Source organism: Toxorhynchites rutilus, chromosome 2, assembly GCF_029784135.1.
Source record: "Toxorhynchites rutilus septentrionalis strain SRP chromosome 2, ASM2978413v1, whole genome shotgun sequence".
Lineage (NCBI taxonomy): Eukaryota > Metazoa > Arthropoda > Insecta > Diptera > Culicidae > Toxorhynchites > Toxorhynchites rutilus.
The window spans coordinates 255,950,830-255,977,358 of record NC_073745.1 but is presented as its reverse complement, the minus strand read 5'-3'; the positions used below and the strand labels follow the sequence as shown (position 1 = coordinate 255,977,358).

Sequence of the window (26,529 nt, the reverse complement as noted above, 5' to 3'; positions counted from 1 at the left end):
TTCCACCTTTGGGTGTGCTACTAGCCTCAGACAATTTTCTGGTTAGCTCGTTTACGACCTTCTCCAGCTCTGAGATTCTCTTCTTTAGAGCCTTATCGGGAGACAAACACGTTGGTGCGCTATTGGTGCTAACTCTCTTAGGAGTAGCACTTGGCGCGGGGTCGACAATCCTCGAGAACTTTAAGACAGCCGCATACGACGTTGCCGCCGTTTTGGCCGTCTCGAGTTTCCTTGCTTCCGCAAAGGAAACGTTAGCGTTCAATTTTGTCCTAATTATATTTTGCTCTTTAAGAAAAACAGCGCAATTTCTGCTGTTTAAGCAGTGGCCGTTGCTCCTGCAATTCCTGCAGAACAAGTCGTTGACACACTTTTCGATGTCTGGGTGCTCTTGCGAGCACTTCCAGCACACTACCTCTTTTTTCCAGCACTTGACGGAAATATGACCAAACTGGTAACAAGTGAAACACTGTATTGGTTTGGAGATGTATTTTCTGGTATTAATGATCAGAAAACCCAACCGAACACTTTCCGGCAGTATGACGTTTAATACGTCAGGCTAAGTAGAGGAGTGTTCACGACAACTCCCTCTACTTTCTTGGTTCGCGCTTTACTTTTATGACTTGTTGAGGTTTTAATTCCCTCTCCAAGTCTCTCTCCGACATATCTGTCGCATCACGACAGAAACTTCCCCCCCCCCCCCCCTGGACGTATTAAGGGTGGGGAGGAACGTACATTTCACCTCTGTGTCATCGATAAGTTCCCCAACTTTCGCCAGCTTTTCAGCTTGGCTCCTGTTGGAAACTTCTACGATATATTTTCGACCTCTATCACTGGTCCTAGCTCCAACGATATACTCGCTGAAGTGGGTCAGTGATTTGCTAATTATGAAGGGGTTCCGAGGAAGCCCTTCTCCATTCTTGGTCTCTAGGACCAGAAAGATGGTACCGCACACCGAACTATTTGCCGCGCTACTACTATCTACCCTCTGGGGATAGTCTTCTTCTTTTTATTAAGTTTAGGTTTTGATTTAAAAGTATACATATGATACCCACGAGTCGCTAGGGAAACACCGGTCCGCTGTGCCAGAGCCCTGCAGTAACACAGTAGGGGCAAAATTACTGTGGGTGGTGCCCTGGTACCCCACAGGTACCGTTTACGACTTCGTATTTGTATCGCCCCCTCCGCCATTCATCCATTGACACGGTTACTGCACACCGTAGAATTAGGGGCCCGAATAGTCCATTTAGCGTTACCCAGGCTGCACCACGAGGAGGCGGACTACGCTACAGCCCTATGGTTTAAGGTGGTCACGTCGATGAGTTGTATTGCGGAAAGAGTTCTTCCACGATGACCTCTAGTTTTTCATAATACATGAATTTTATGGGTGTCGTTGAACCCCGGATTTTCACGATTCGATTTGCTCAAAATCTCGGTACAGCTTCTTATGGCAGTTTGATTTGCTCTTGCATATTTCCCGTTTCAAGGCAGCTCTTGCCGAGTGACTCCTCTCTTTCTGCTACGGTCAATGCTCTCTGGAATCTTCTTCTGGCTCGGAAACAATCAGGGGCATGCAAGTTATGCAGTTCAAGAGTCTCGTTCCAGCAGTGAACTGAACACCTGCGAATGACGGATCTCTGCGAATGACGAATCTAGCCTATAACCTCTAAATTCAAAAAGCGATTTTTTAATGTTTATATATTCTCTTTCCTAAATTGGTTTGGCTATATGGTACTGTCCATCAAGCCCGGGCTCTATAAGGATACTTCGGATATGTTGGAAAGGAACATTGCATCAATTTTTGTTTGTAAGCATACTTGTATGATTTCCTCGAAATGTAGCTTTATTCACAAATGACTGAATACAAAATCTCCCGAAATGTTTTTGTTAGTCAAGAAAATTACTAAAACGTTTTCTGCAACCGCAAATAAAATGTGTCGATCCGGAAATGACATTCCAATAAATTTTCCGCACTATGACATCATAATCATCCAGAAGATTTGTTGAAAGTTTATTCAATATATGCGCTAATAACTATATGTTGGACAGCTAGTCAGAACCGATCCATAAGAAATGAGATTCCAATCAACTCAACATAAATAACTTTTTCACAACTTTCGTTCCATTGAATTTGTCTAAATGTCGATTTTGGCCTTAAATTTAAATTTCTTCGCATATGTCTTAATTTAAAATTTATTATTTTTGTCTAAAATCTGGTTCTCTTAGAAAAAAATCGCTTCAAAATACAATTCTGACTTGTTTCCGCAAACTTTATTTTTGTTATGTTTACAAACCAGGAAAGCGAAGAAAAATCCTTTTTTGTCATTTCAATCATTTCGCACTTTCCGAAAAGTTTCTATGCTTACCACACACATTTCCGCTTTGAACGTTACGAATGAACGAAGATTTGTATTAGCTGTATACGCTAGATACGTATTTTAGTTGCAATAGTATCGTCGTGTCGCTATCGACTTTATCAAACACACAACATGTGTATTCCGTAAATTTATTTTACTAACCTTCAATTTCTTAGTGCATTTGGCATAGTTTAAAAGATACTGGATTTATTGTTTATGGTCTTTAATGTACGCTTGACTTGAGCAATTTATATCAGTTTTTATGCAATAGAGGAATAAGATTTTTTGTTTTCTTAATTTTCGAAGAAACAATCAGTGATGGATTATACGGATTATTAGGCTCAAAAATATGCTTTATATAGATCAACTAGAAATAAATGAGATATTTCACTCGTAGTATCAGGTCTCCTGGCATATGTTCACGCTGTTTATTGTTTTAGTTCAAGTTATATCTCAAACAGTCGTGGAAAATATGTCATCGGATCTATTATCTGTCACTATCCTTTATCTTTCCCATATTCTGGTAGCATTCCATGCTTGAGAAACAACATGTCTTTTGAATCCTGCATATGGGATAGAACTTCCCTCTCGAATATTTCCAGGTTTATTTTCATCGACTGTGCAACATGCGACCGAGCGTTTGTGCATTTTCAAATTTCTAAATCTCACTCATCATAAAGGGTGTGTCACATCAAATTGCATCACGGAAAAAACGCTGTAGAAACTTAATTTTTAGGAATTATATCTTCAGCTCTCGCTTATAATCAGATAAGAGTGTATAGATCACGTTGGTCATGCTTCACTGTCAATTTTTCGTAAATTTGGAAAAATGTCGTCGAACGAAAAAGAGCGTCGTGAATTAATCCTGTGCACTCATTTCGAGAATCCGGAGTTGTCACATCGGGACATCGGTAAGATGCTGGGAATCGTCCAATCCACGGTCAGCAGAGTACTAAAACGATACTTCGAGAACCTAACCATCGACCGGAAGGTGAAGAACGGCAAAAATGGATGCTCCGTCAGTGAAAAAGATCACAAGCGCGTAGTTAAGCAGTTTAGACGTGATCCGAGAAGTTCGGTCCGGGATGTCGCCAATAAGCTGAATTTGTCAAGTTCATTCGTCCAGCGGACCAAGCAGCGGGAGGGCCTGCGTACATACAAGGTTCAGAAGGCTCCTAACCGCGACGAAAGGCAAAACATGGTGGGGAAGACGCGAGCCCGGAAGCTGTACACCGAAATGCTGACGAAGCCGCATTGCCTGGTAATGGACGACGAAACCTACGTCAAAGCGGACTTTCGTCAGCTGCCGGGCCTGTTGTTCTTCTCCGCAGAGGACAAATTCAGCGTTCCGGAGGAGATTCGCAAGCAGAAACTATCCAAGTTTGCCAAAAAGTACATGGTGTGGCAAGCGATCTGCTCTTGCGGAAAGTGGAGTGCCCCCTTCGTGATGACCGGCACGGTAAACGGGCAGGTTTACCTTAAGGAGTGCCTATAGAAGCGCTTACTACCACTATTGAAGCAGCACGAGGGCCCGACCATCTTCTGGCCGGATCTCGCTTCGTGCCACTATTCAAAGGACGTGTTGGAGTGGTACGAAGCCAACGGGGTCACCTTCGTGCCAAAGGAAATTAACCCGCCCAACGCGCCGGAGCTTCGCCCAATAGAGAAATATTGGGCGATTATGAAGCAGGCCCTCCGGAAGAACCCAAAAGTTGTCAAATCGGAGGCGGACTTCAAGAGAAAATGGATTTCTGTTCAAAAAAAACTACAACCTGACGTTGTACAGAACCTTATGGACGGGGTAAAGAGGAAGGTGCGAGCATACGGGCTTGGGCTCGAAGTATGAATAAAAAGAAAATGCCAAAAGTTGTTTAATAGTTTTTCTTTTACTGTCTAAAATTTTCAAAAGGATCGGTCTACTGGGCGAATTTCTACAGCGTTTTTTCCGTGATGCAATTTGATGTGACACACCCTTTAGTTTATCTTGTTTACAGTGGTCCAGAAGCCTTTAACAACCATGCTTTTAATCGTGAATGCTAGAATTCTACAATTCTGTTGGATATCAATTCTTCAAAGCCAATCAATACGATTGCGACTCATCTTTCTGCCATGGGAATAATATTTACCCCGCGAAAAAAAACCAATTCTGACTATATCAATGTCAACTTGATTCTGCAAGTTATTCGTCTTCAAATTTATCTAGTGTACAAAACAATTTTCCTTTTTGAACATCAAAATTCATATTCTTAAAGAATTTGACCCACTGTTTTCGGTGGAGCATAATCGCCGTGTCTTTCAGAACGATTCATGTGAGCAAGTTTGTTAGTAAATCAACCATGGCAGTGAGAGCCGAAAGCTGTTTGAACTTCGGATAATGAAGGATGATAAATTCAACAGCTAGTTAACACGTATAGATTTACATCCTGAACTATATACACAATGTCCTGGTAGCGTCTTTTTGAGAATCAGCAAGAACATACAGAAGCACTTTACAACAAGTTGTTTCTTTGAATTTGTCACGATCATACAATCGATTGCCGAATGACGTGATATATAGGATTTTTTCATATGTTAAATCAAAACATTTTCTAAAACAAAAATTGTTTCGCACCCACCACTACTCCAATCCATCACTGATCGTCGTATAGAAAGATTCAATTGATCACACGCGTAAACCTACTCCAGTGTCTTCAGATTCAAAACTGTTCACAAATAACAGTATAACATAAAAGGGTAAAAAAATAACGCAACACGTGAATTGAAATATTCTTGCAAGCCTTCATTTATCCACGAATTTGGCAAGATTTCAACAAAATTGTGGCTACACATTACATTTCATTTACATGGGTACACGTTCATATTGATCATTCCATTTCGATAATTCCGTATTACGATTACGTTCGCTATGATGAAACGCGTTCATCAATCAACTAAACAACATGCGCTATAGTTAGGCATTATTTTAAAATAAACACTAAGTCATGTAAACAATAAAACAATGTACGACGCACCACAGTTTCGAACAAAGCTAAAACAAGAAACCAAACGCGTGAGCAATGGGTTATTCAGCATCGAAGCATTCGGAGTAACAGCCGACGATTTAGGACTTCCAGTTGGTCTGGCGGTTGTTGCTTGGTCCGGGTCCGGTCTGGGGAAGCATCTCCAGGTACTGACGTTGCAACTCCATTGCACGCTGCATTTCTGCGAGGGAAGCCGCAGCGGCAGCCGCGCTGGCATTACTTCCACCTCCTCCGCCTCCTCCGCCACCTGCACTGTTGCCACCCTTCCCGGCCGCCGAAAGGGACGCTTTAAAGAATCATGGAAAACAGGTATGATTAAAGATTCTGCACATAGTAAATGGGATGGAAAATCTCGAACCACACACAGCGATATGGCATATAATTTCCAGATTGTTCATGGTTCATTGTTCACGCGTGTTTTCTTGCCCAAATTTGTTTAAATCAGGGTTTCTCAAAGTGGTCAATATCGATCTCGGTTTCCCAGGGGTCGAAACAACCGAAAACTGATTTTGGGGGTCGACGAGGTCTCAAAATCGAAACAAAAGTTCTCATTTGAAACTTTCAAGATACTGTCTAAGTTATATTACGTGAATCAACTTGTTATAAGAATGACATATATTTAGGTAGAATATATTAGGTTAGGGTAAAATTACTATTTATTTGAGATATTACTTTACTTTAAACTTTATTTGAGATATTACAGATTGTCCGATATGGGTCAAATATACACCGTTTTGTTTTATATTTTGTTGCTATTTTAAAGGTAAAGTTAACGAAGAACCTATTGGACCTCTATGGAGAGAGAGCTCTATGAGAGAGACATTCATAGAAGATTTGGTTCTTATTGAGCTTGGGTAAACTGTACAATTCGTAGTTTCTCTCCGTGATTGACCTGAACCAACCAAATTGCACTAAGAATCCACAGAATGACGCTTGGGACTAGCAAATCATTCTCGTTGTGCAATTCTCGGGAATTTGGGCCTTAAAAGGTCAATAACGACGCCGGCCAGGTCCTTACAGTCACCAGGGGAAGGGAAGGAATGTTAGTATGATATTCACCGCCCGAAGGCCAGAAGGGTCGCCTCTATAGCGTGGTTCCCTAGCAAATATCATGGAAGGGATTCTTGTTAGTAGGGGGAGGTAATAATCAGGATTCACTGAGGTAAGTGATGTGATTATGTAAACGCGAACTGTTAACCACTCGACGAAACGAAAACTCTGAGATCTCGTGTTATAACACGTGGCAGAAATTATCTTTAGGTATACTGAGGAGGAAAACCTGTAGAATGAATTGGACCGACTTTATATTCTATTATCTATCTAATGTACTTTCTATCCTAATCCAATCACGAAGGTAAAGATTTATCTTTGGGAAACCTGAGAAGGTATCCAAGATAAATCTATATGTTCTATTATTTATCGCTGTCATTTTTTATCGAAATCATATCACGAATGCGTAGTTTTATTTTTGAAAAAACCTGAGAAGATAAGTGAGAAAAAATACTCTAAAATTTTACGCACTTTTTATCGAATACATCTAGTAACGAACGTAGAAACATTAAATACACAAGCAATATAAATTTTAACTTCAGTAGAACTCCGACTATCCGCGGAACGAAAATCGTGAATAACGCAATAAGTACTAAAAACCAGGCGCAAACAAAAAAAAGGAATATTTCAGCAATAAAACTATGTTATAACAAAACTGAAATTATTGGACTATCGATCTGTAAGGTAATGAACACCAGTCGTCAGGTAACGTGAAAATCATGACCAAAACCCCTAATGCCAACACTCTCCGAACGTAAAATCTACTGTCGGCAAGGTGAAATCGGCGCAAAAAAGTCGAAAATTCAGTGTCAATCCCAGGGACCGACGGCGGGCTTAACGTGTTGAAAACTCAGGCGGGGATGAAACAACAACAAACCGACTACATCTGATACAAAAATACATACAAACTAATATAACTACACACACCAAAAATGGAAAATAGAACAGCAGTAAGTGATGTGATTCTACTCGACGGAACGATATTCCTAGATTCGAATAATGGAGAATATCAAAGAGCGGCCGAAGATATATTTTATGTCAAATTGCGTGTAACAATATTTCGTTTTGACACGCAATTAATGGAAATGATAAGAAATGATTGCCTTTAGAAGAAAGCTAGAGGGTCTCCGTAGCCACATTGGTTGCGCGTTCGCTTAGTAAGCGATCGATCGTGAGTTCAAAACTCAGGGCCCTCATTGACCATCTTTGTGTTGTTACAGAATAACTACGTCCACGCAACAATCATCAGCGATGGAGATCGATCCACGGTCGAAATAAGATCGATTCATCCATACAACTGCTCTGCTCTGCCAGACACATCGGGCTACTGTTCTATAAATAACTCAACAATGATCAATCAACTGTCTCCGCTGTCCGGTGGTCCAACTGGATAATGGAAGAACAGAAAGAATACCCTTACGCCTAAATGGCTACTGTGTGAATGTACCATATGTAATGGTATAGAAGGAATATTGGCGAATGGCAACTGTGTAATGTGATAATTATAGATATGATAACCATGTGACATGTACACGATTAAAATTCGGCTCTGTTACAGCTAAAATGCTAATGAGCCTTAAATAAATAAATGGGATAAAAAAAAAGAAGAAAGCAGAAAAGTAACTACAGTGGGAACTAGAGATGGGCAAACCGTTCACGAACGGTACGAAAGCACTAGTTCGCCGAAAAGAGTGAACGAGCGATCGTTCTTTTTCAAAAAAACGATAGTTTTCCCCACGAACTGATTGCGAGCAAACGGTTTGTGAACGAACTGATTCCGTAAGAACAGTTTGCGAGTGAGCTGTTTGTGAACGAACTGTTTGCGAGTGAACTGTATGGGAAAGAACTGATTGAGAGTGAACGAACGAACGAACGTGATGGATTATAGAGGTTTTAAACTTTTCAGTTCATTCGCCTCTGAGAGTGAACTGTTTTGGAACGAACTGTTTGAGAACGAAGTGTTTGCGGGCAAATTGTTTGCGAACGAACGAGTGCAGCTGAACTGATTTGCGTTGGGCGGAATGGATGAATATAACGAGAACGCTTGTAAGGAAAATAAAACGATTTGTCATTAATGAGCAAAATGCATGTAACGCAGATGTTTGACATTGTTTGCTACTGTTAATAATTGGGGAGTGGCAAATAAAATAATGTTTGTGCAATTTTCAAACCAAACTTTATCTACCAAAAAGTGTCAAAGACCTGACCTCCGGACAAACAGTGTACGGCCACCTTTATTGCACATGGCAGGAAACCTTAATCGTCCGAAGATTCAATATATAGCGAAAATAAAAAGAAAGAGACAAAATGAGAATGACTTATAGCGAATTTGTTTTTGTTCAGTTCCAACCCCAGTGCCGCACTAACTGCTGTCAAACGTTTTTTTATTCACTCATTTTCGCACTAGTTCGCCCCGAAAGCTGTTATAGCGAATTCGTTTTTAAAACTGGGTCAGTGCCAAACTGACTCTGTAATAAAAAAAACGTTTTCAGTTTCACGAGTGCGGTGGTTTGTTGGTGTGCGTTATATGTTCTGTTTTGATTATATTTGCGACGGCAAATGTACAGTGTCGACGTCTGGTGGCGAAATTAGTGCTTGGGAGGTAAATTATTCTCTATCAGATCAGAAGGGCCAAGTGCAGTGTAAAAATATAAAAGTTTGAATAAAAATTTTTACTTCATATTGTTTGATTACCTCACACATGTAGTTCTGACACTCACTTAACCATTTGTCGATGCATTTTCTGTTTGTTCCATAAATAATTACTTGTTGAAAATGCAACGATGGAAACACTTTTTCCGAAATTCAATCCTCTTTATTTCACAGCGAGAGAGAGAGATTAAAATTTTCCTACAATAATAACAGTTTTGGATAATGGTTTTACAAGTTTATTTGAAACTTAAGTTTGTACGTTTCCTATCTGTCGTGCGATTTATTATGTTTGATAGGTTCCTGTAGCGCTAACCTATAATTTTTACAATTTGTTTTAGCTAAATTTAAGGTTTTAACGCTTTTTCTTACCCTTTTTAGCATTCGGTTTTAGCACAATAGGATTAAGTTTTAAATCAAACTATTTTTTTTAATAACAATAAAATAGATTTTAGGTAGAATTTTAACGAATTAATCAGCTAGCCTTTTTTACCAATCCACGTTTTACTTTCTGGTGATGGAATGTTGTTTTTTTTGACGTGGGACTACGTCTAACCGGAATATATGGAGGGTAAAATGAAAACCTAAACACAGAACATGCAGGAAAAAATGAAAGATTTCGAATGCTTATAGCTCGAACATTTCGTACTGGATAGGAGAGATGTTTGCATCACTTGATAGGGAATATTTCTACGCATCTATCGCAACTAACAAAATGTTGTTTTTCATTAGATACACAATTGAATAACTGTAAAATATTAGGCGTTATCTAAACGCCCTAACTGCATCGTTTTGATTGGCCCGATTTACGGTTTCCCTAACACAGCCATCAAAACCAAGCAGCCTTGGGGAAATCGGCATTGCAAATACATGAAAGTAGGGGGACTTTTGTTCTCATCGAAAAATGTTCCCTAACACAGACTTTAAAACCAAGCAGCGAAATCGCAAGCAAACACACGAAAGAGTCTAGAGGCGAGTGAACTGAAAAGTTTAAACCCTCTTAAAGCCAAAAAGAAGAAAAAGGACACACGAAAGTAGGGGGAGCTTTTGTTCCCAACGAAATGTGTTCCCTAATAGAGATTTCTAAACCAAGGTGCCTGGAGAAATCGGTATTTCAAATTCATGCAAGTCGGGGGTATTTTTGTTCCGACTGGAATGTGTTTCCCTAACACAGACTTCAAATCCATGAAGCGTGGGGAAATCGGCATTGCGAATTCATACAAATCGGGAGTATTTTTGTTCCGATTGAAATGTGTTTCCCTAACACAGACTTCAAAACCGAGGTTTCTGGGGAAATCGGCTCTGCAAATAAATGCAAACTGCGAGTACTTTTGTCCTCGCTTGCCTTTGTGCAGAGTGGAATATGTCTGTCCTAACATGATCTTCTAAACTTAGGAACCTGGGAAAATCGTGCAGCCACTAGAAGCGAATGAACTTCCCAGTTTCAAGCAAATTCGAGATTCGAGAAGTATGTACACTTTTGGGATGTAAACTTCAGAGGGAAATGTAAAATAAAATAATCGTTTGATAATTTTTTTTTGTCTTTATTGGAAAGATTTTCAGCCTTAGGCTGGTTCATCAAACGTTTGATAATTCTTCCGTACATATATTTTGTTCTAGTCATCATACCAAACGTAAAAGGTCCGTCATTAAATTTACTTGTAACGAAGAACAATCAATCACAATAAATGAATTGACTTTACACGGCATTTGTTCATTTTTTTCACTCACAGAGCAAATATATTGAACTCAATTGAATTTGGAAACTGTTTCATTCAATCAAGAATTTAATCAATACAAACGAATGATTGCTAAGCTAAGGTAGTTCCACGTGAACCTTGCGGTTATATCATAGATATAACCCACTAATTTTTTTTGTTTCTCATCTGTCACATCCATTGGCAGCCACCTTCGCCTTGGTAGGTCGGAAATCAACGTGCCGTGTGGTTGTGTGCGGCGTCACTTACAGGGTGTACGCAACAATTACTATTATAATATAAAATCATCATTAGACACAGTTTTCGTTCAATATGTTTCGGCGATATCGGAAGAAAACCGCTGATTTCATCACATAAAATAAATATTCGATACGTTAAAACAAATTTTCATTCATAATTTTGATTTTGAAAGCAGGTTTATTCCACCTGAATATCCATCATTATTTTTGCCTCCCAATGAAAGCACACGTAGCTTAATGCCGTCTACTCGAATATACTCTTCAAAATCAGAATCTGAATTGGATCACGATTCCAGTAATACAAAAGCAAAAGCAGCAAGTTTTCCATTTATATTTCCATTTATTTTTAGATTTTTCAAATCAATACTCGGAACTTGACAGTTAGTATAGTTGTATTGGTGAACCCGAGTGCCAACCCGTGAAACATCTAAGTGCGAAACTAACAGCTTCCGAACTAGTGCGACACTGAGTGCGAAACTGAGTGAATAAAAAAACGTTTTGACAGCAGTTAGTGCGGTACTGGGGTTGAAACTGAATAAAAAGGAATTCGCTATTAGTTTCGCACTGAGATGTTTCACGGGTTGGCACTCGGGTTCACCAATACAACTATACTGAACTGTCAAGTTCCGAGTATTGTTATGGAGAATCTAAAAATAAAGACTATGAAAATGGAAAACCTGCTGCTTTTGCTTTTGTATTATTGGAATCGTAATCCAATTCGAATTCTGATTTTGAAGAGTATATTCGAGTAGACGGTATTAAGCTACGTGTGCTTTCATTGGGAGACGAAAATAATTATGGATATCCAGGTGGAATAAACCTGCTTTCAAAATCCAAATTATGAATGAAAATTTACTTTAACATACCGAATATTTATTTAATGTGATGAAATAAGCGTTTTTTTCCGATATCGCAGAAACATATTGAACGGAAACTGTGTTTAATGATACTTTTATATTATAATAGTAATTATTTGTGGAACAAACAGAAAATGCATCGACAAATGGTTAAGTGAGTGTCAGAACTGCATGTGTTAGGTAATCAAACAATATGAAGTAAAAATTTTCATTCAAACTTTTATATTTTTACACTGCACTTGGCCCTTCTGATCTGATAGAGAATAATTCACATCCCAAACAATAAAATCGCCACCAGACGTCGACACTGTACAACAAACCACCGCATTCGTTAAACTGAAAAGGTTTTTTTATTACAGAGTCAGTTTGGCACTGACTCAGTTTTAAAAACGAATTCGCTATTAGCTTTTCGTATTCGTTCCTCCAGGGTAACGCGCGTGCTTGTTCTGTGTTGTATCTCAACACTCGATGTATTGCATTGCACTACACACACAGCCAGCTAGATTAGATCTTTCGGACTGCTTAAGAAACGCTCTCCCTCACAAATTACAAACACTACGAGAGAAAAAATAATAATAAACTGAATGCAGAGCGACTGAAAGAAGACGTCTGCATTCGACGACTGCACAAACGAGACTCTTCATAGAAGATTTAGTTCTTATTGGCGAAAAACTATAGTGATCGATTTTCACAATATTCTCTCGATCACAATTTCTTATCACTCAGGAATTTTGCAATGCGAGAAAAATCACTTATTGCCAGGTTTGGACTGGATGCTTTGTTACTACCCATCCAACCCCCCTGAGTTTCTGACGAGTAACTATAGACATGTGTGGTCTTGCGTTGTCCTGATGGAAAACAACACATCTTCTGTTGGCCAATTTTGGCAGTTTCTGGCCAATCGCTAGCTTCAAACAGTCCAGTTGTTGATAGTAGACATCTAAATGTAGTTGGCCATATTGAAGTAACTTATAAAAAATGAAATTCTCGCCGAATACAAAGTAAAACCTTTCTGATCGTTGGTCTTGGTTTGGGCACCGTTTGAGCAAACGGTTTAAAACTGTTGTATGGTCGATCTTTAGCTCCCGGGTGATGCTACGACTATTATCATGCCGGTCAACTTCGATTTTATCGTCATTTTCGACAACGGGTCTGTTTGTGCGAGGTGCATCTTTAACATCAAAAATTCCTGAACGTTATCGACAAAATCAAAATAGCACGTAATTAGCTGTTACAGTATCGGCACCGTAAACACCATTTACGATATCAGCGGCTTGGCTTGCATTTTCCCCTATAAAAAACTATAAAAATGTACCGTTTGTTGACTTCATTGTTAACACAATGCAACTTACAACTGAATGGAACAAACAGAAAACAGCAAAAGATTTTTTTAGTGTGAAATGTCACCTAGTGATCTCCGATAATCGTTCGATTAATCGATTAATCGAATACTTCCTAAAGAAATCGATTATTCATCGAACGAATACAGCCCAACCACCCACAATCCAATCGACGAAAAAATCATCGACCTAACACCGACCGTAACGCTGGTGCCTATTCGGTACGATGTTGACATCTGGATACGCCATTACTTTGTATGAGGGAACTTATTCTCTATCAGATTAGTCGACCCGAAGGCAGTTTTAAATTGGTAGAATTTGTATGAAAATTGTTTCTTGGCTTTATTTATCTACTTGAAGTACGTTTTCCTAACCTTAGTTTAAATTATTTTCTATAAATTTTCAGATATTCTCACAAAAACTTACCTTTATAATATAAAATTATCTTTAGGCATAATTTTTGTATGACGTTTTTTCATCACTTGCATGCAATAGTGATTTTCATTTACATTGAGTACTAATTTCATTTGAGAAAAATAATGTTCATTCATAATTTTTATTTTAAAAGTGTGTTTATTCCTTTTGAAAATCCATACTGTCATGCCTATTCCCCAAATACGTAACATCGAAAATTCGTTGGTCGAAAATACAGAATGATTAACAAAACGAATCGGCATCACTTTTTCTTCAACGACGAACTGTCATCTCACACCAAAACAACCGGATCATATAACTGGTGAGTATGGAATCTTTTTCTGTTTTTCATTTTATATTTTTTTCAGACCCATCTCAACAGATTTTCCTCTAGTGGAGTTTGTGGAATAGATAGGTTTTTACTTTATCAATCTGGAAGATTGCTACCGGCGGCATTCCTGAACCCAATTGGGTCCAACACGGAAGCTAAACTAGTTCATATGCATCCGGACAACGTTGCCCAGAAGCAGGCACAACAAGCAATGAATTTCGATACGGAACAACTGAGCAGATGCATATCAGTGAAAGTTTATTCCGTTCTGAGACATTTCTACCAACGAAGTAAGGACACGAACGGTATTGAATTGAATGATGCTAAGCCAGATCAACAGTGTGGGGAGACTGACGGTGTAGATTCGCCACAGGTGGAAATTAATCACAAACGCAAGATGTGACATTATCAGATTCTCCCAAAGTGGTTTCTTACCAGGTATACTATTAGATAGCAGACATTTCAAAATACTAATTATTTTATTTTATTTCAGCTATGAATACTACGAATAACTACGAATACCCGTTCGGATGATGTGGCTTTTTTGCTTCCATCAACTGGTGAATGAGAAAAATGAATTCCCCCATCACCACAGTGCTTATTTCCACTTCTATTACAGCAGTCAACAGCATCGGCTTTCCCGTAGCAGTATCCTCCAAGCCATGGTGCTGTTCCAGGGGACAACATTAATAGCAGCAGCATCTGGACCTGACCATCGATAGTGTCTCGAGCAACTTTCCATATCGGAGATCTCGTGCTTCGCGCACATTGAAGAAACCTCCTCAGCCACATATGTGTGTCAAGGAGAAAAAGGAGCTGGATTCGAATCGTCAATCCAGACAACCCGAATGCACCGATTGCATTATATATCTTGTTTATATTTTATATGCATTTTGTGTTTTTTTTAATAAAATGATTAAAATCGATCAATGTTTTTCCTTGTCATGTTTCATAACAAACCAATACAAACAAGAGACGATCAGTGTTGGAAGCAGCGTTACATGCAGGTCGACGCCTTGCACATGTTGGCAAAAAAGTGGCGTCAAGTTGTTCGATGAATGCATATGAAAGGTCGATAAATCGATTGCAAGGTGGCAGCATTTGAGGTCGATTGTTGACATTTCATCGACCCGATCTTGGCAGGCAAAACGGATTGTGGGCAATAATCGAAGCGAACGAATAATTTACGTCGATTAATCGATCGAAACCCAGAGAAAAAACGCAGGTTTATCCTGAAATTCAATCATTATCTTTGGCGCTCCCCTAGACTCATAAACGAAGCTCAATGCAGTCAACACGAATTGAGCTTCTTTTGCGAGTTTGGGGTAGCGTAGAAGATGATAATTGATTTTCAGGCGGAATGAACACGTTTTTGATTCCAGATGGCATTCTAGCAAATGAGAAATGTAAGGCTAACTAATTATTTCTCTCAGTGTGACGATTAATCGATTAATCGATTATTTGGGGCGAATAATCGTATCGAATAGCAAACTGATACGCGAGATATTGATCACTAAATCTAGCTACCGAGGAGGTAATGGATTTCCTTTTTCCCAACCATATATTATTATTGTACTTTTCAGAACCTCAACAAGGCTCATCGACATAAGTTTATTATTGCATAAATGATCAGAAAATCGGCAAGTAAAAAAGCGTGATCAAGTTCGTGCGAAATAATGTGTTCGAGTGTACAAGTCCTTCGGGCACATTTTGACTTGTGCTATATTTGACACATATACTCGATTAAATAGAAGGCAGTCATGATCAAATTCAAGTCCAAACATGCTCCTGTTATTTTACTGTATTACAAGCTTGCACTTAGGCCCCAAGTTCTGAAAAAAACATCACTCGTAGACATTTTATCTTTCGAATGAAGTAATATCATACCACTTCGTTCAACCGGCAAAGAGTCATTCACGCTCAAAACCTTGCACCTCCGACGTAACCTCTTGTTTTAGCTTTTTAACTTTTAACTTACACACCGGTAAAGAAATGAAAGACGTAATCCTAAACCAAAATCCATGCGAAAGCAAGCTTAGTACTGTACAGTTTTCTTTGTGCATATTTTGAGAACGCTTTGTAAAGCTGCATTGGAGCTTGAATGATAATACACTCATCTATTAATTTAATTCAAGAGATTACATAGCTAAATAAAGTGAACTAAAGCAAAGTGATTGAAAAAGAATTTACAAAATGGTTAGTTACCTACGCACGTAGTGTCAAGAGAATATTGTTTTCTTTTTTCGCGACGTATTACACATAGATTTTCCTAAGAGGATTGATGATATCCTAAATTTACAAATTCCTCAATGAATAATAAATCCCTACAATAAATTACAATCATGGGAGAAACTAATGTCAACGATGTAAGAAGAGTTCATTACCTTTTGCACAGATGAGGAGCTGAAGCAGAAGCTCAACCAATGCTATCAGAAGTTCTGGTTGCAACACAACATTGAAATACAGTATTGTGGAACATTGTTGAAAAATATATTATCGATTTTCCATTTTCATACTTTCCAGTTCTACGATTGGACCCATGAACGTTCGCTTAGCAAGGACGTGAATGTTTGATGTTATTGATAACAAAAAAAAATCCTTTTTAGGCGGAACAAAGTTTGCCGGGTCATCTAGTTTCGAAATAAATTTACGAAATTTGTACTATAATGGGTCACAACGGAATAAGGATCTAAGCCAAATGTGATTTTACGCAGAACGGGGCTCCATGCCACACCTCAATTCGTTCACAGAGATGATTGGAGGAACATTTGTCGTTTGGGTCAAAAGACATATGGCTATCCAATCCAGATCTCAATCCATTAGATTATTTCATATGGCGCTTCGTGAAGGCTAAGGCCTGTGCTAAGCGCCACTCGAACACGACTACTCTCGAGCAGGGTCCAGGGTCCTCGAGGGAAAGAAATTCGGAGAATTTTATCAGAACTTGTTGATCGTTCCGGAAGCGTATTGAAACGGTTATTGCTAATAACGGAAACCGAAACGACGAATAACTTTGTTTCTAAGTCCAATACTAAGTCAATGGTACATGGCACACTTCGTATAGGGTCGGAATTTGTTGGACCTCACAAATTTGTGGAGCCCATAGTACGACTTCCGTTGACTTTGGCATCTTCGAATTTTACGGCTTTCGTTTTTTATCAACGAACCAAGGTAGACAAATTCGTCGGCGTCCTCGAGCTCCACGCCGTCGATCACAACACTACTAGCAAAATGAATTCTGTTACTACCAGTTCTTCCTACTAGCATGCATTTAGTCTTATAAGCATTGCTCCTAAGCCCAATCAGCTCTGCTGATTGTTTCAATCGGGTATCCATGACCGCTATCGTCGCATGCGTTCTTCCAATCATGTCCACGTCATTGGCGAAGCAGATAAACTAGCTGGACTTGTTGAAACTCGTGTCCTGCACGTTGATGCCCATGTTAAAGAGCAGACTGGAGAGTCCATCTCCTTGTCGGAATCGCTCGAGACTCACAGGGGACGTGATTCCGACAGATCGCCTGAGATCCACACACTACATCACATACAATTCATTGTAGCCTGTATAAGTCTTGTCAGCTTCCGGGTAAAGCCGTATTCATCCATAGCTGTCGTCGATCAATGGTATCGTATACAGCTTTGAAGTCGAGGAAGATGTGATGCATTGGAGACTTGAAACACGCGGACAACGGCTTAGTGTAGGGAGGGGGAGGGGGTCCGCCCCGGGTGTGAAATTTGCCAAGATCTGCCTATCGGAAGGCTATCTTACTCATTTGAGATCAGTTTCTTTCAGGATTTGCTATCGCTTCGCCTCACCTCGTTAGCTTGAAAAATTTGGTTGCTTCACTGCTCTGGATGTTGTCATGCAGTGTCTGGATTCTTTGCTCTGAATGTTGTCATGCAGTGCCTAGCGATGTGTTTCGCTCCTTCTTTGCACACTAGAAGAACACAGATACTTGCCGGTCTGAGCGTCCAACGAGCGTGAGAAATCCATTCGATTCGATTCGTTGTTTTTAAGAGGTTTAAAACTTTACAGTGCATTCGCCTCTGAAAAGAAATCCACGAATGCCACCTCCTTTTATATCAGTTGGTATGTGCGAAATACGCGCCTCCCACTCGCTCGCGATGCACATATTTGGCTTGTCGGTTAACGAAAGACAGAATGTGCATCAAATGCTCTCCTCTATAATTCAACAAGTCAGTCAGTCTGACATGCTCTCGTTATTCCGGAGCGGTCGAAAGGGGCGACTACAACTGAATCTGAATTTTCGGTTTTCCGAAACACGTGACATATGCGACGCACATAAACAGAAAATCATATTCCAATTTTCATTATATAGTCCCGTATTCTAATTTCTACAAAGCGCAAATGCACTGGATGTTAGAACAAAGATTGCTTTTGTAAATCGATCAATCAGAATGCGTGATTTCCATGGCTTCAAATTTCTATATTGTTTGATAGTTACTTTCGCATAATATATTATTTTATTCATTGTAATGAATTGTTATGGAGTTCCCAAAACGATTAACCCTTCAACGGATACTGGCAACTATATTGCCACCAACGATTTCTCTCTTCAACAAATAAATTATCACTTCTAACCTTATGTGGTATCTTGTTCTGATATCTAGCAACATGCCTGATTTTTTTGAGCGTGATAAAAATCGAAAACTATTCATTTTGAAACCATTTTCGTGTTAACAACTCCCAATTTAGAGCAGCAAGAGTAAATTTATCGTAAAGTCATTGAAAAACAGTCATTTTCTTGAAGTTTTTAACACATATGAACTGTTTAGGGACTGCTGAGGTTGATCATGAGTTTTATTAGTTGTTTTTGTTGAAACCAAGACGGGTATATGGTACTAGGTGAGGCCGTTTCGTCACTAAGTTGGTTAGGGGTGCGGTATATGAAAACAGTACGGAAGAAAGCGGAAGGGGAATTATTTCCTTGGAGCGTGAAAGAGACAGACTGATCTCGAGCGAGCTTGGGCACAAGCGTATTGTGTTTTGTTTACAAACAAAACACAGTAGACTTCCAAGATGGCTGAAGAGTGGTTTTAGCAAATTGGCCCACCTTAGGATATACTTCTAATCGTTTTGGTTGAAACCAAGGCGCCTCTATATGTACCAGGTGCAACAATCATATGAAATCAAGGAGCTGGAATTGACAGGTGGTTCGTTTTCGACAGTATGATGATAAGGCATGGAAGATGCGAGAGGGGATAAAAAGTGACAGCGACTATTTTTGTTTATAAACAAAGCAGGTCTAATTTGTATGCTACATAGCGGTCCACACCAACATATACATACGCTGGGCCGGTTTCAATCGAACTAGCTGTTGTGTCTCACAACCCGTATGATCAGGTGAGTCTCCAGCTAAAGCAGCAGTCGCCGGGAAACGATATGCATGGATATCCACAGCGTATCGCTATCACTCAATCCTAATGGGTCGCCAACGACTAATTCCACCAAAGCGAATGGAACTTAGAGCAGTACGGCACAAGCCCGCCGGTAGTGACCCTTTCATATACCCACTAGCAAAGCTCCCACAAGCGCTGAATTGCCAATCCCAGCAGCAACAGCAACAACCCTCACGTTCCGTAAAACAGCAATGCAGACAACAACTTGCAGCAGTCACAGAAACACAACAATTATGCCAACTGCGTAAACAAAACCAACGTTTATGCGCAGCAAACACATAACGGTATGCACTCATCATTGCATGCCATTTGTTATCCTCTTTCTCGGAAAACTCTAGCCGTTCGTTTGGTCGCTGTCAATTCGAACTCAAGTAATGGCTGAACAGCAGTTCTGACATAACGTTCCACCTTATTATACCGCCTTGTATGAAATGTACTTTCAGCCATATTGGAATTGCTGTCGGTATTGTTTATAAACAGCATCATAACGCTGCCGGCGGCTCTCTACAAACTGCTACGACGCTTATTCGAACGATGCCTACTATGTTCGGCTTTTGCGAATTTATGTGAAATAGAAGGGATGATTTTGTAGTATTTCATTCTCATTTCCACACTCTCGCATGTAAAAAGGCAAAAATAGCGTAACATCATCACTTCAATAAGAAGGGGATTACGGTTTGTGGAGCGGGGGTTGTTTGTTTTGTTATTGCTAGGATACGCCATTTTCACATTTTCACATTTTCACATGCGAGAGTAGTGGAGGAGAATGAAATTCTACAAAATCATCCCTTCTTTTCCACATAAATTCGCGAAAGCCGAACATAGTAAGCATCGTTCGAATAAGCGCCGTGGCAGTTTGTAGAGAGCCGCCGGCAGCTGTTTGTAAACAATACCGACAGCAATTCCAATATGGCTGAAAGCAAGACGGGTCTATGGTACTAGGTGAGGCCGTTTCGTCACTAAGTTGATTAGGGGAGCGGTATATGAAAACAGTACGGAAGAAAGCAGAAGGGGAATTATTTGCTTGTAGAGTGAAAGAGACAGACTGATCACGAGCGAGCTTCGCCACTAGCGTATTGTGTATTGTTTACAAACAAAACACAGTAGACTTCCAAGATGGCTGAAGAGTCGTTTTAGCAAGTTGGCCCACCTTAGGATATACTTCTAGGCGCCTTGGCTGAAAGTGCATTTCATATGATTGTTTCACCTGGTATATATAGAGGCGCCTTGGTTGAAACTAACATCAAAAATTCAAATACAAAAAATTCATTTTTACCATCAAGTCTCGCGTAACTTTTGAAAAGGTCCTATGTAACAAATGTAAACAAATCGAGTTAATGGATGCACGCTATTAGTTTTCAATCATTGAATGTATTACAAAAACAATCGTTCACGTATCTATGTTCTTCATCTTTTTGTCGCCGATACAAAAAATATCCAATGTACAGATTCGAATTTTAAGCACCCGGCTGTTACTTCGGACGCCACTTTCCTCCGACGGCCGAAACGTCCGAAGTAACAAAGCAGTCAAAACAACTCGCAGTCGTACTTCGGTCGTTTTGGAATTTGTTTCTTACAGGTGTTGTTATCGATTTCAGTGCAATTCAACGAGTGATAACAATAATAATCAGTCTTTAGAACGAAATGCTGATATTTGAATTGTTGTTTATTAGTTAGTTTCAAATTTTTATAGTGCAACGTAATATGTCCAATGTGCAAAAGCGGGCAGTCAAAACGTCCAATGTAACATTTCTCGCTCCGAGGCTTCAACCTTAATCTCAAATCACGGAACAATAGTTATGATTGGTTTTACGAAGTTATTCTTGACAGCTAGTGATAAAGATTGATAGCTTTTAAGACAATTCGCGAAATAATGTTCGGGTCTTCAACTACGTTTTTCTCGAGTTGGCGAAAATGTTACATTGGACCTTTTCAAAAGTTACGCGAGAAGTGTTTCCCGCTATTCGGGCAGATGGCATCTATATTGCCATCAACATTTTACGCTAACCGGGCAGTGGCAACTATATTGCCACCAATTTTTCCAATGTTTTTGGTTGTTTTGTGTATTTTAGCATGTGAACATGTCGTAGTATTGGAGTTTGGCAATTATATTGCCACCAACATTTTACGCTAGCCGGGCAGTGGCAACTGTATTGCCATCAATTTCTTTTCAATGCTTTCGATTATTTTGCGTATTGAAAAAAACTGTTTTGTGTATTTTAGCATGTAAACATGTCGTTGTATTGGAGTTTGCGTTGATTACATGCCTAGTTCTCACGACCCGTTAAAGGGTTAAAGGCGAAAATCTTATGAATCCATCAAGAAATGACTGAGCAATAATTATAAGTACATGAGCCGTCCACTAGTCTCGTCAAATTCGACTAATCAGAACTAGGCATTAGCGCTTGGATAGAGGTTAAGATTTTTCAATTGTTCGATAGTTAGTTACATGATATATATTATTTTATTCAATGTAAAAAATTGTTATGGAGTGCCGAAATCGTTTGATGCAAAAATCTCATCAATCCACCATGAAATGACTGAGCAATAAGCGTTTGAAATTGAACATTTTTCACGATGCGATTGATTTTCGTTTTTCAATTTGTACCCCTAATATGTTCCCGAAAGACGTAATCCTACGTCAAAAAAATATTTCACTCGAGGCGCAATGAAGCTATTACCGTATTTTGTTTAGTTATGATGAGTAGATGCACAAAAGTAATTACCAAAATCGCAAGATACTCAGGTTCAGAGATTTTCAGCCGTCACCCTCATAAAACCTATGTGAGGGGCTTGAAAGGGGTGTGATTTGATCGATTCCTCTACATCGACTCTCTCTTTTGGTCATAACTTAGCTGCAAATTCATTCCCAGCTGTATTTGATGATGTGGAAGGTAGGTCAAAACCTCATCTATCATATTCTATAGCAAACTAAAAATTGGAACGTTTTTGTAGTTGAGTTATTAACCCTTTCGTTACGAGCGTCGTCTATAGACGACATCCGCGCGACGAGCTGTGTGTACACCAGCGCGATGTGCATACTTTTCGGTGTAGTGCTCCGTACAGGGGTAGCACTTTGGCGGAGCACACTGCCGTAATGAAAGGGTTAATCAAAGAAAAAGTTCACGAAGAGAAATCGATCAAGTCACTTACACCCCTTGCATTCTAAGCCCCTCATGTATGTTCGAATCGATCAATAGAAAAAGAAAGTACTAACCTGCGGCTTGTGCCATCGCAAGTTGATATGAGTAAAGCAATGGCGAAAATTGCATCATATGGGCTTGCAAATTGTTGAGATTGCCACTGGACAAACCTTGCTGAAGACCTGCAAAAATATTTCCAATATATTTGCTGAAGCAGAACGATACATTTGCGCCAGGTTACTACTACCTCTGAACAGTTGCTGCTGGAAGGCCTGCATTGCTGCCGCTGCAGCCGTCGAATTGAGATTCCCCAAGCTTCCAAGATTACCGAGAGCACCAAGTTGGCCAAGACCACCAAGACCCGCGAGGGCTGTCAATTGAGCAGCTGCGGCTTCCGCTGCCGCATTGGCCGTAGCGCTGTGACGATTAGATCTCGAGCTTGACGCTGGCGGTGGAGTTTGTTGGCTCGGTGGAGTGGGCGTTGGCCGGGGCGTCGGAGTTGGTGTTTTCGATTTCGACGGTTGGGATTGAAGATGTGCATGCTGTTGTTGGAGTTGATGGTGACGTTGTTGTTGCTCTTGTTGCTGCTGCAATTGTTGAAGCTGCTGCTGTTGCAGTTGTTGTTGGAGCTGTTGCTGCTGCTGCTGAATTTGCTGTTGCTGGAGCTGCTGTTGTTGCAATTGTTGCAGTTGTTGCTGGCGGAGTTGTTGCTCTTGTTCTTTTTGGCGCTACGTGAATATTGGCGTGATATATTACCATAGAAAATAACAGAAAATTATACTCTTACCTGCGCCGCCGCCGCTGCTTGGCGCTCCTGTTGCTGCTGGCGTTCCTGTGCCTGCTGTTGTTGACGCTCTTGCGCTTGCTGTCGTTCGAGCTGCTGCTGCTCAAGTTGTAATTCTCGTTGTTCTCGTAAATTTGGTGTGGATGACGGTGTTGGACGTATATCCGGCGAAGGGCTACTTTGATTGGCCAGTCGTGCCTCTATTTCCTGCTCCTGTTGTAGGGCCTTCACAAAGGCCGTTTTCAAGCGGTTGGTATGCTCAGCCTTGAGTGCTTTTTTAACGTTGCTCGTGACACATTGCTCACATATAACCTTCGTATCTTTGCCAGCTGGAAACGGTAATCAGATAAAAGTGCGCATAAGTGATCGTTTCATTTCCCATCCAGTCGGATAAACACAAAACATAAAAAATGAAACAACACAAAACCTGGATTGTTCTGAAAAGTGGGATTTCCTCTTTTACCCTGTTTTTCCCATTTCCACACCGGGGTGAAATCGATCTTGCATTGGGCGCAGCGGTATGGTTGCTGCGGTGGGCTAGGTTTCTTGTCCTTAGTTAGATAATCCACAACATGTTCGAGACCAAGCAAATACACAAACTCTGTATTGCTTGGGTTCGGAATGAAGTGCATTTCCGGTGGCGGAGGTTTGGGTGGTGGGATCTGTGGACAAAATTTCTTTTATTAGCCCTGTAACGTCAGGTGCAATCGATACCCATACCTGTAGCAAGGTTTTCTCCAGCTGTTTTCTGAGTGCCAGTTTGGCCGCAGCTTGTCGTTGAGCCTGAGTCTGAGTGTCTTCCCTAGTGGAATCACGGTCACGCTGTAAGAAACCATCATGAGTTCGGTCAGAAATAATAGGCAGGATATGTTTACCTTAAGTGAAACCGGCTCCACTGTGGTACAGCTAATTTGTGCTGGTATTGGCGGTGCTGGTGTGATAGATACCGAATTGCTAATCTGCCCCGACTGTACCTTTAAATTAGTATCCATAATATTATTTCCTCCAATTGTATTATTAGTAGAAATCTTAACGATGTCATTATTGTTAGTTGACAAGCATTCCAAAGCACCAGTGAACAAGGACAATAAGAAATGTATGGTAGTGTTAATATTATAGTGACTCAAAGAGTGTGTTATCAAATTTAGATTATCGGTAGAAACTTTACAGTCTCAAACTCACATTACGTTTTACACTATTCGATGGTGCGCTCGTGGGAGTGATCGTCACTGACGGTGTGATGGTTAAGTTGGACCCTGTTCGGGTTACTCCAATGGGTAATCTGTGTCCTGGTGTACTGGGTGTGAGAGTGGCACCTCCCGGAAGTGAAGGTTGACGTTGAGGTGGTTTCGTAACTGGTGTAATATTGATGGGCGATCCACGGCTGAAAAAACATAGGTTGAATGATGAACATGGAATCAAAAAATAAAGTCTTACTTGATAGGATTTGTATTAACGGGCTTCATGTTTTTCGAATGCGCTGGCAATGGGACCGCATTCGTTGGTGTTACACTGAGTGACCCTTTGGTTAGGGCGGCCGGTATCGATGCTAGTGGGTTGTTCATGTTTGGGTTACTTGGAGCCACGATTAAATTTTCTTTCATCATCACTTGCTGAGACTGCTTCAACTTTTTCAATAGCACCAACTTGGTTTCTTCGTTGCGGAGTTCTTCCCGAAGCTTCCTCAAGCCTCGCTCCCGTTCCCAAATTTCCGCGGCTGTCAATTCTTTGATAGGATATACTGGTGGCATGTCGTCATCCTCAGATTCGGACAGTCCTGTGGCTGCAGTAGCAGCAGTATTAGTAGTAGCAGCAGCTGCGCCGTTGTACGAACGACCGTTAACTTTAGCTGGTAGCAACACTATATCTGGCGTTTCAGCGTATGATTTGGGTTCAGTACGGGGACGCAACACTCGTCTTCCAGGAATCGGAGAGGTACTCCCACATGCGGACGGCGAGGCCACTGACGGTGGAAGTGCCGGTGTAATAGTTAATCCAGAGTTTTGCGTTAAAACACGCAAATCACGAGCCGTTGCGGGTGTTATTGTAAGTGAATCCCGACCCGAGGTAATACTCAGATCAACGACAGAATCATCAACATCCATTCTATCCATTTTTAGTTCCTAGAATTAAAAAAAAGTTTATATAGAATTGGTATCGATTGCAACAAAAACCGTATAGAACAAAAAAACATGACCGATGATTCTCTTCCTTATTTTGGTGACAGAAATTAATATAAAATAACAACGATTGACATTTCTAAAACTAAATCTAAATCTTTTGAACAATCACAAATAATCATCAACACTGAAGGACCATCGATAACACAAAACTTAAAAGTGCGAATTGCATTCCATACACCTTCTCAAAATACGCATAAAGTTTACCGATGCAGAAATATCAATTTTTATCTCCTTATCGGCGCTTCTCACAATACGCAAACATGGTTGAAATGCCTATCTAGCGAAAACACAAACTTTTTTTTTCCTCAGGTACGCACAATCGCACAAAAAGCCGAAAATCCCGGATATACACTCAAGAATTTTGCATATCGAGTTACTATCGCGGCGCTCACAAATAGCGCAACTTCCAAAATTGCACTGCGTATAGTGTGTAGTATGCTAAACTGCTGCTCTGCTATTCCGCGAAACTGTATCGCGAGTAGATATGTGTGTGAGGTCAAACGCTGTGCACACCTTTCTCCACTCTTGCAGCCAGCTTTCCGGGTTCTCTACCTAACCATCCGTAGCAGAGGAGAACTCCGCCACCAGCAGGAAAACGAAGGAAGAATAATGAAGTGTGGCATAGGAAGAAATGCTCATCACCCTAGGAAGTCTACCTAGACTTTATATATGAGCGTTGATAGTGGGATCAATTTTCTTTTAAAACTTCGACACAATCATCACTTGAAGCCGCAAATTAGTGGAAATTGTCACAGAATAATCTTTCGTACGCACTTTTCAGTTGTTTTTGAATCTTAAAAATACTTTTTAATAGTCGTTTATGCCAAAATCAATCTAACACAATATAGATGCTTGTTTTCGCTACTCTCGCGACGACGACGTTCGCAGAGACATTTCGTGAAAATATGCTCTTCCCCCATTCGCGTTGACGGCTCTGACTTCATGTTGCGTCATTTTGGGAATCGAAAATGATAATGGATTTTGAGTATGAAATAAACACAATTTTGCAATTAAAATTATGAATGAA

At 40.2% G+C, this 26,529-nt stretch overlaps 1 protein-coding gene across 6 annotated transcripts; it reads right to left on the bottom strand.

The window, feature by feature from the left end:
- Positions 1 to 3,613: 3,613 nt before the first annotated feature.
- LOC129768318 (transcriptional repressor p66-alpha) lies at positions 3,614 to 26,404 on the bottom strand. 6 transcript variants are annotated; one of them, XM_055769878.1, is made up of 10 exons: positions 26,016 to 26,404; positions 24,757 to 25,442; positions 24,502 to 24,703; positions 24,195 to 24,347; positions 24,040 to 24,141; positions 23,783 to 23,981; positions 23,323 to 23,648; positions 22,783 to 23,263; positions 22,610 to 22,717; positions 3,614 to 5,660 (listed from the first exon to the last, which is right to left on the bottom strand). In XM_055769878.1, exons 2-10 carry the CDS (start codon positions 25,431 to 25,433, stop codon positions 5,455 to 5,457), a joined length of 2,454 nt encoding a protein of 817 aa, XP_055625853.1. In that variant the 5' UTR covers positions 25,434 to 25,442; positions 26,016 to 26,404; the 3' UTR covers positions 3,614 to 5,454. The 6 variants fall into 6 exon arrangements, with proteins under 6 accessions (XP_055625853.1, XP_055625851.1, XP_055625852.1 ...); XM_055769876.1 differs by having other exon boundaries at positions 3,616 to 5,660; positions 23,747 to 23,981; positions 26,277 to 26,397; XM_055769877.1 differs by lacking the exon at positions 26,016 to 26,404 and adding an exon at positions 25,707 to 25,837 and having other exon boundaries at positions 3,616 to 5,660; positions 23,747 to 23,981.
- Positions 26,405 to 26,529: the final 125 nt, after the last annotated feature.

Coding starts and splice junctions, on each gene's coding strand:
- LOC129768318 (XM_055769875.1), bottom strand. CDS start 25,433: ATGGATAGAATGGATGTTGATGATTCTGTCGTTGATCTGAGTATTACC. Junction 24,348..24,501: donor CGAATAGTGTAAAACGTAAT/GTGAGTTTGAGA, acceptor GACATCGTTAAG/ATTTCTACTAATAATACAAT. Junction 5,661..22,609: donor TGCGATGGCACAAGCCGCAG/GTTAGTACTTTC, acceptor GATTCTTTAAAG/CGTCCCTTTCGGCGGCCGGG.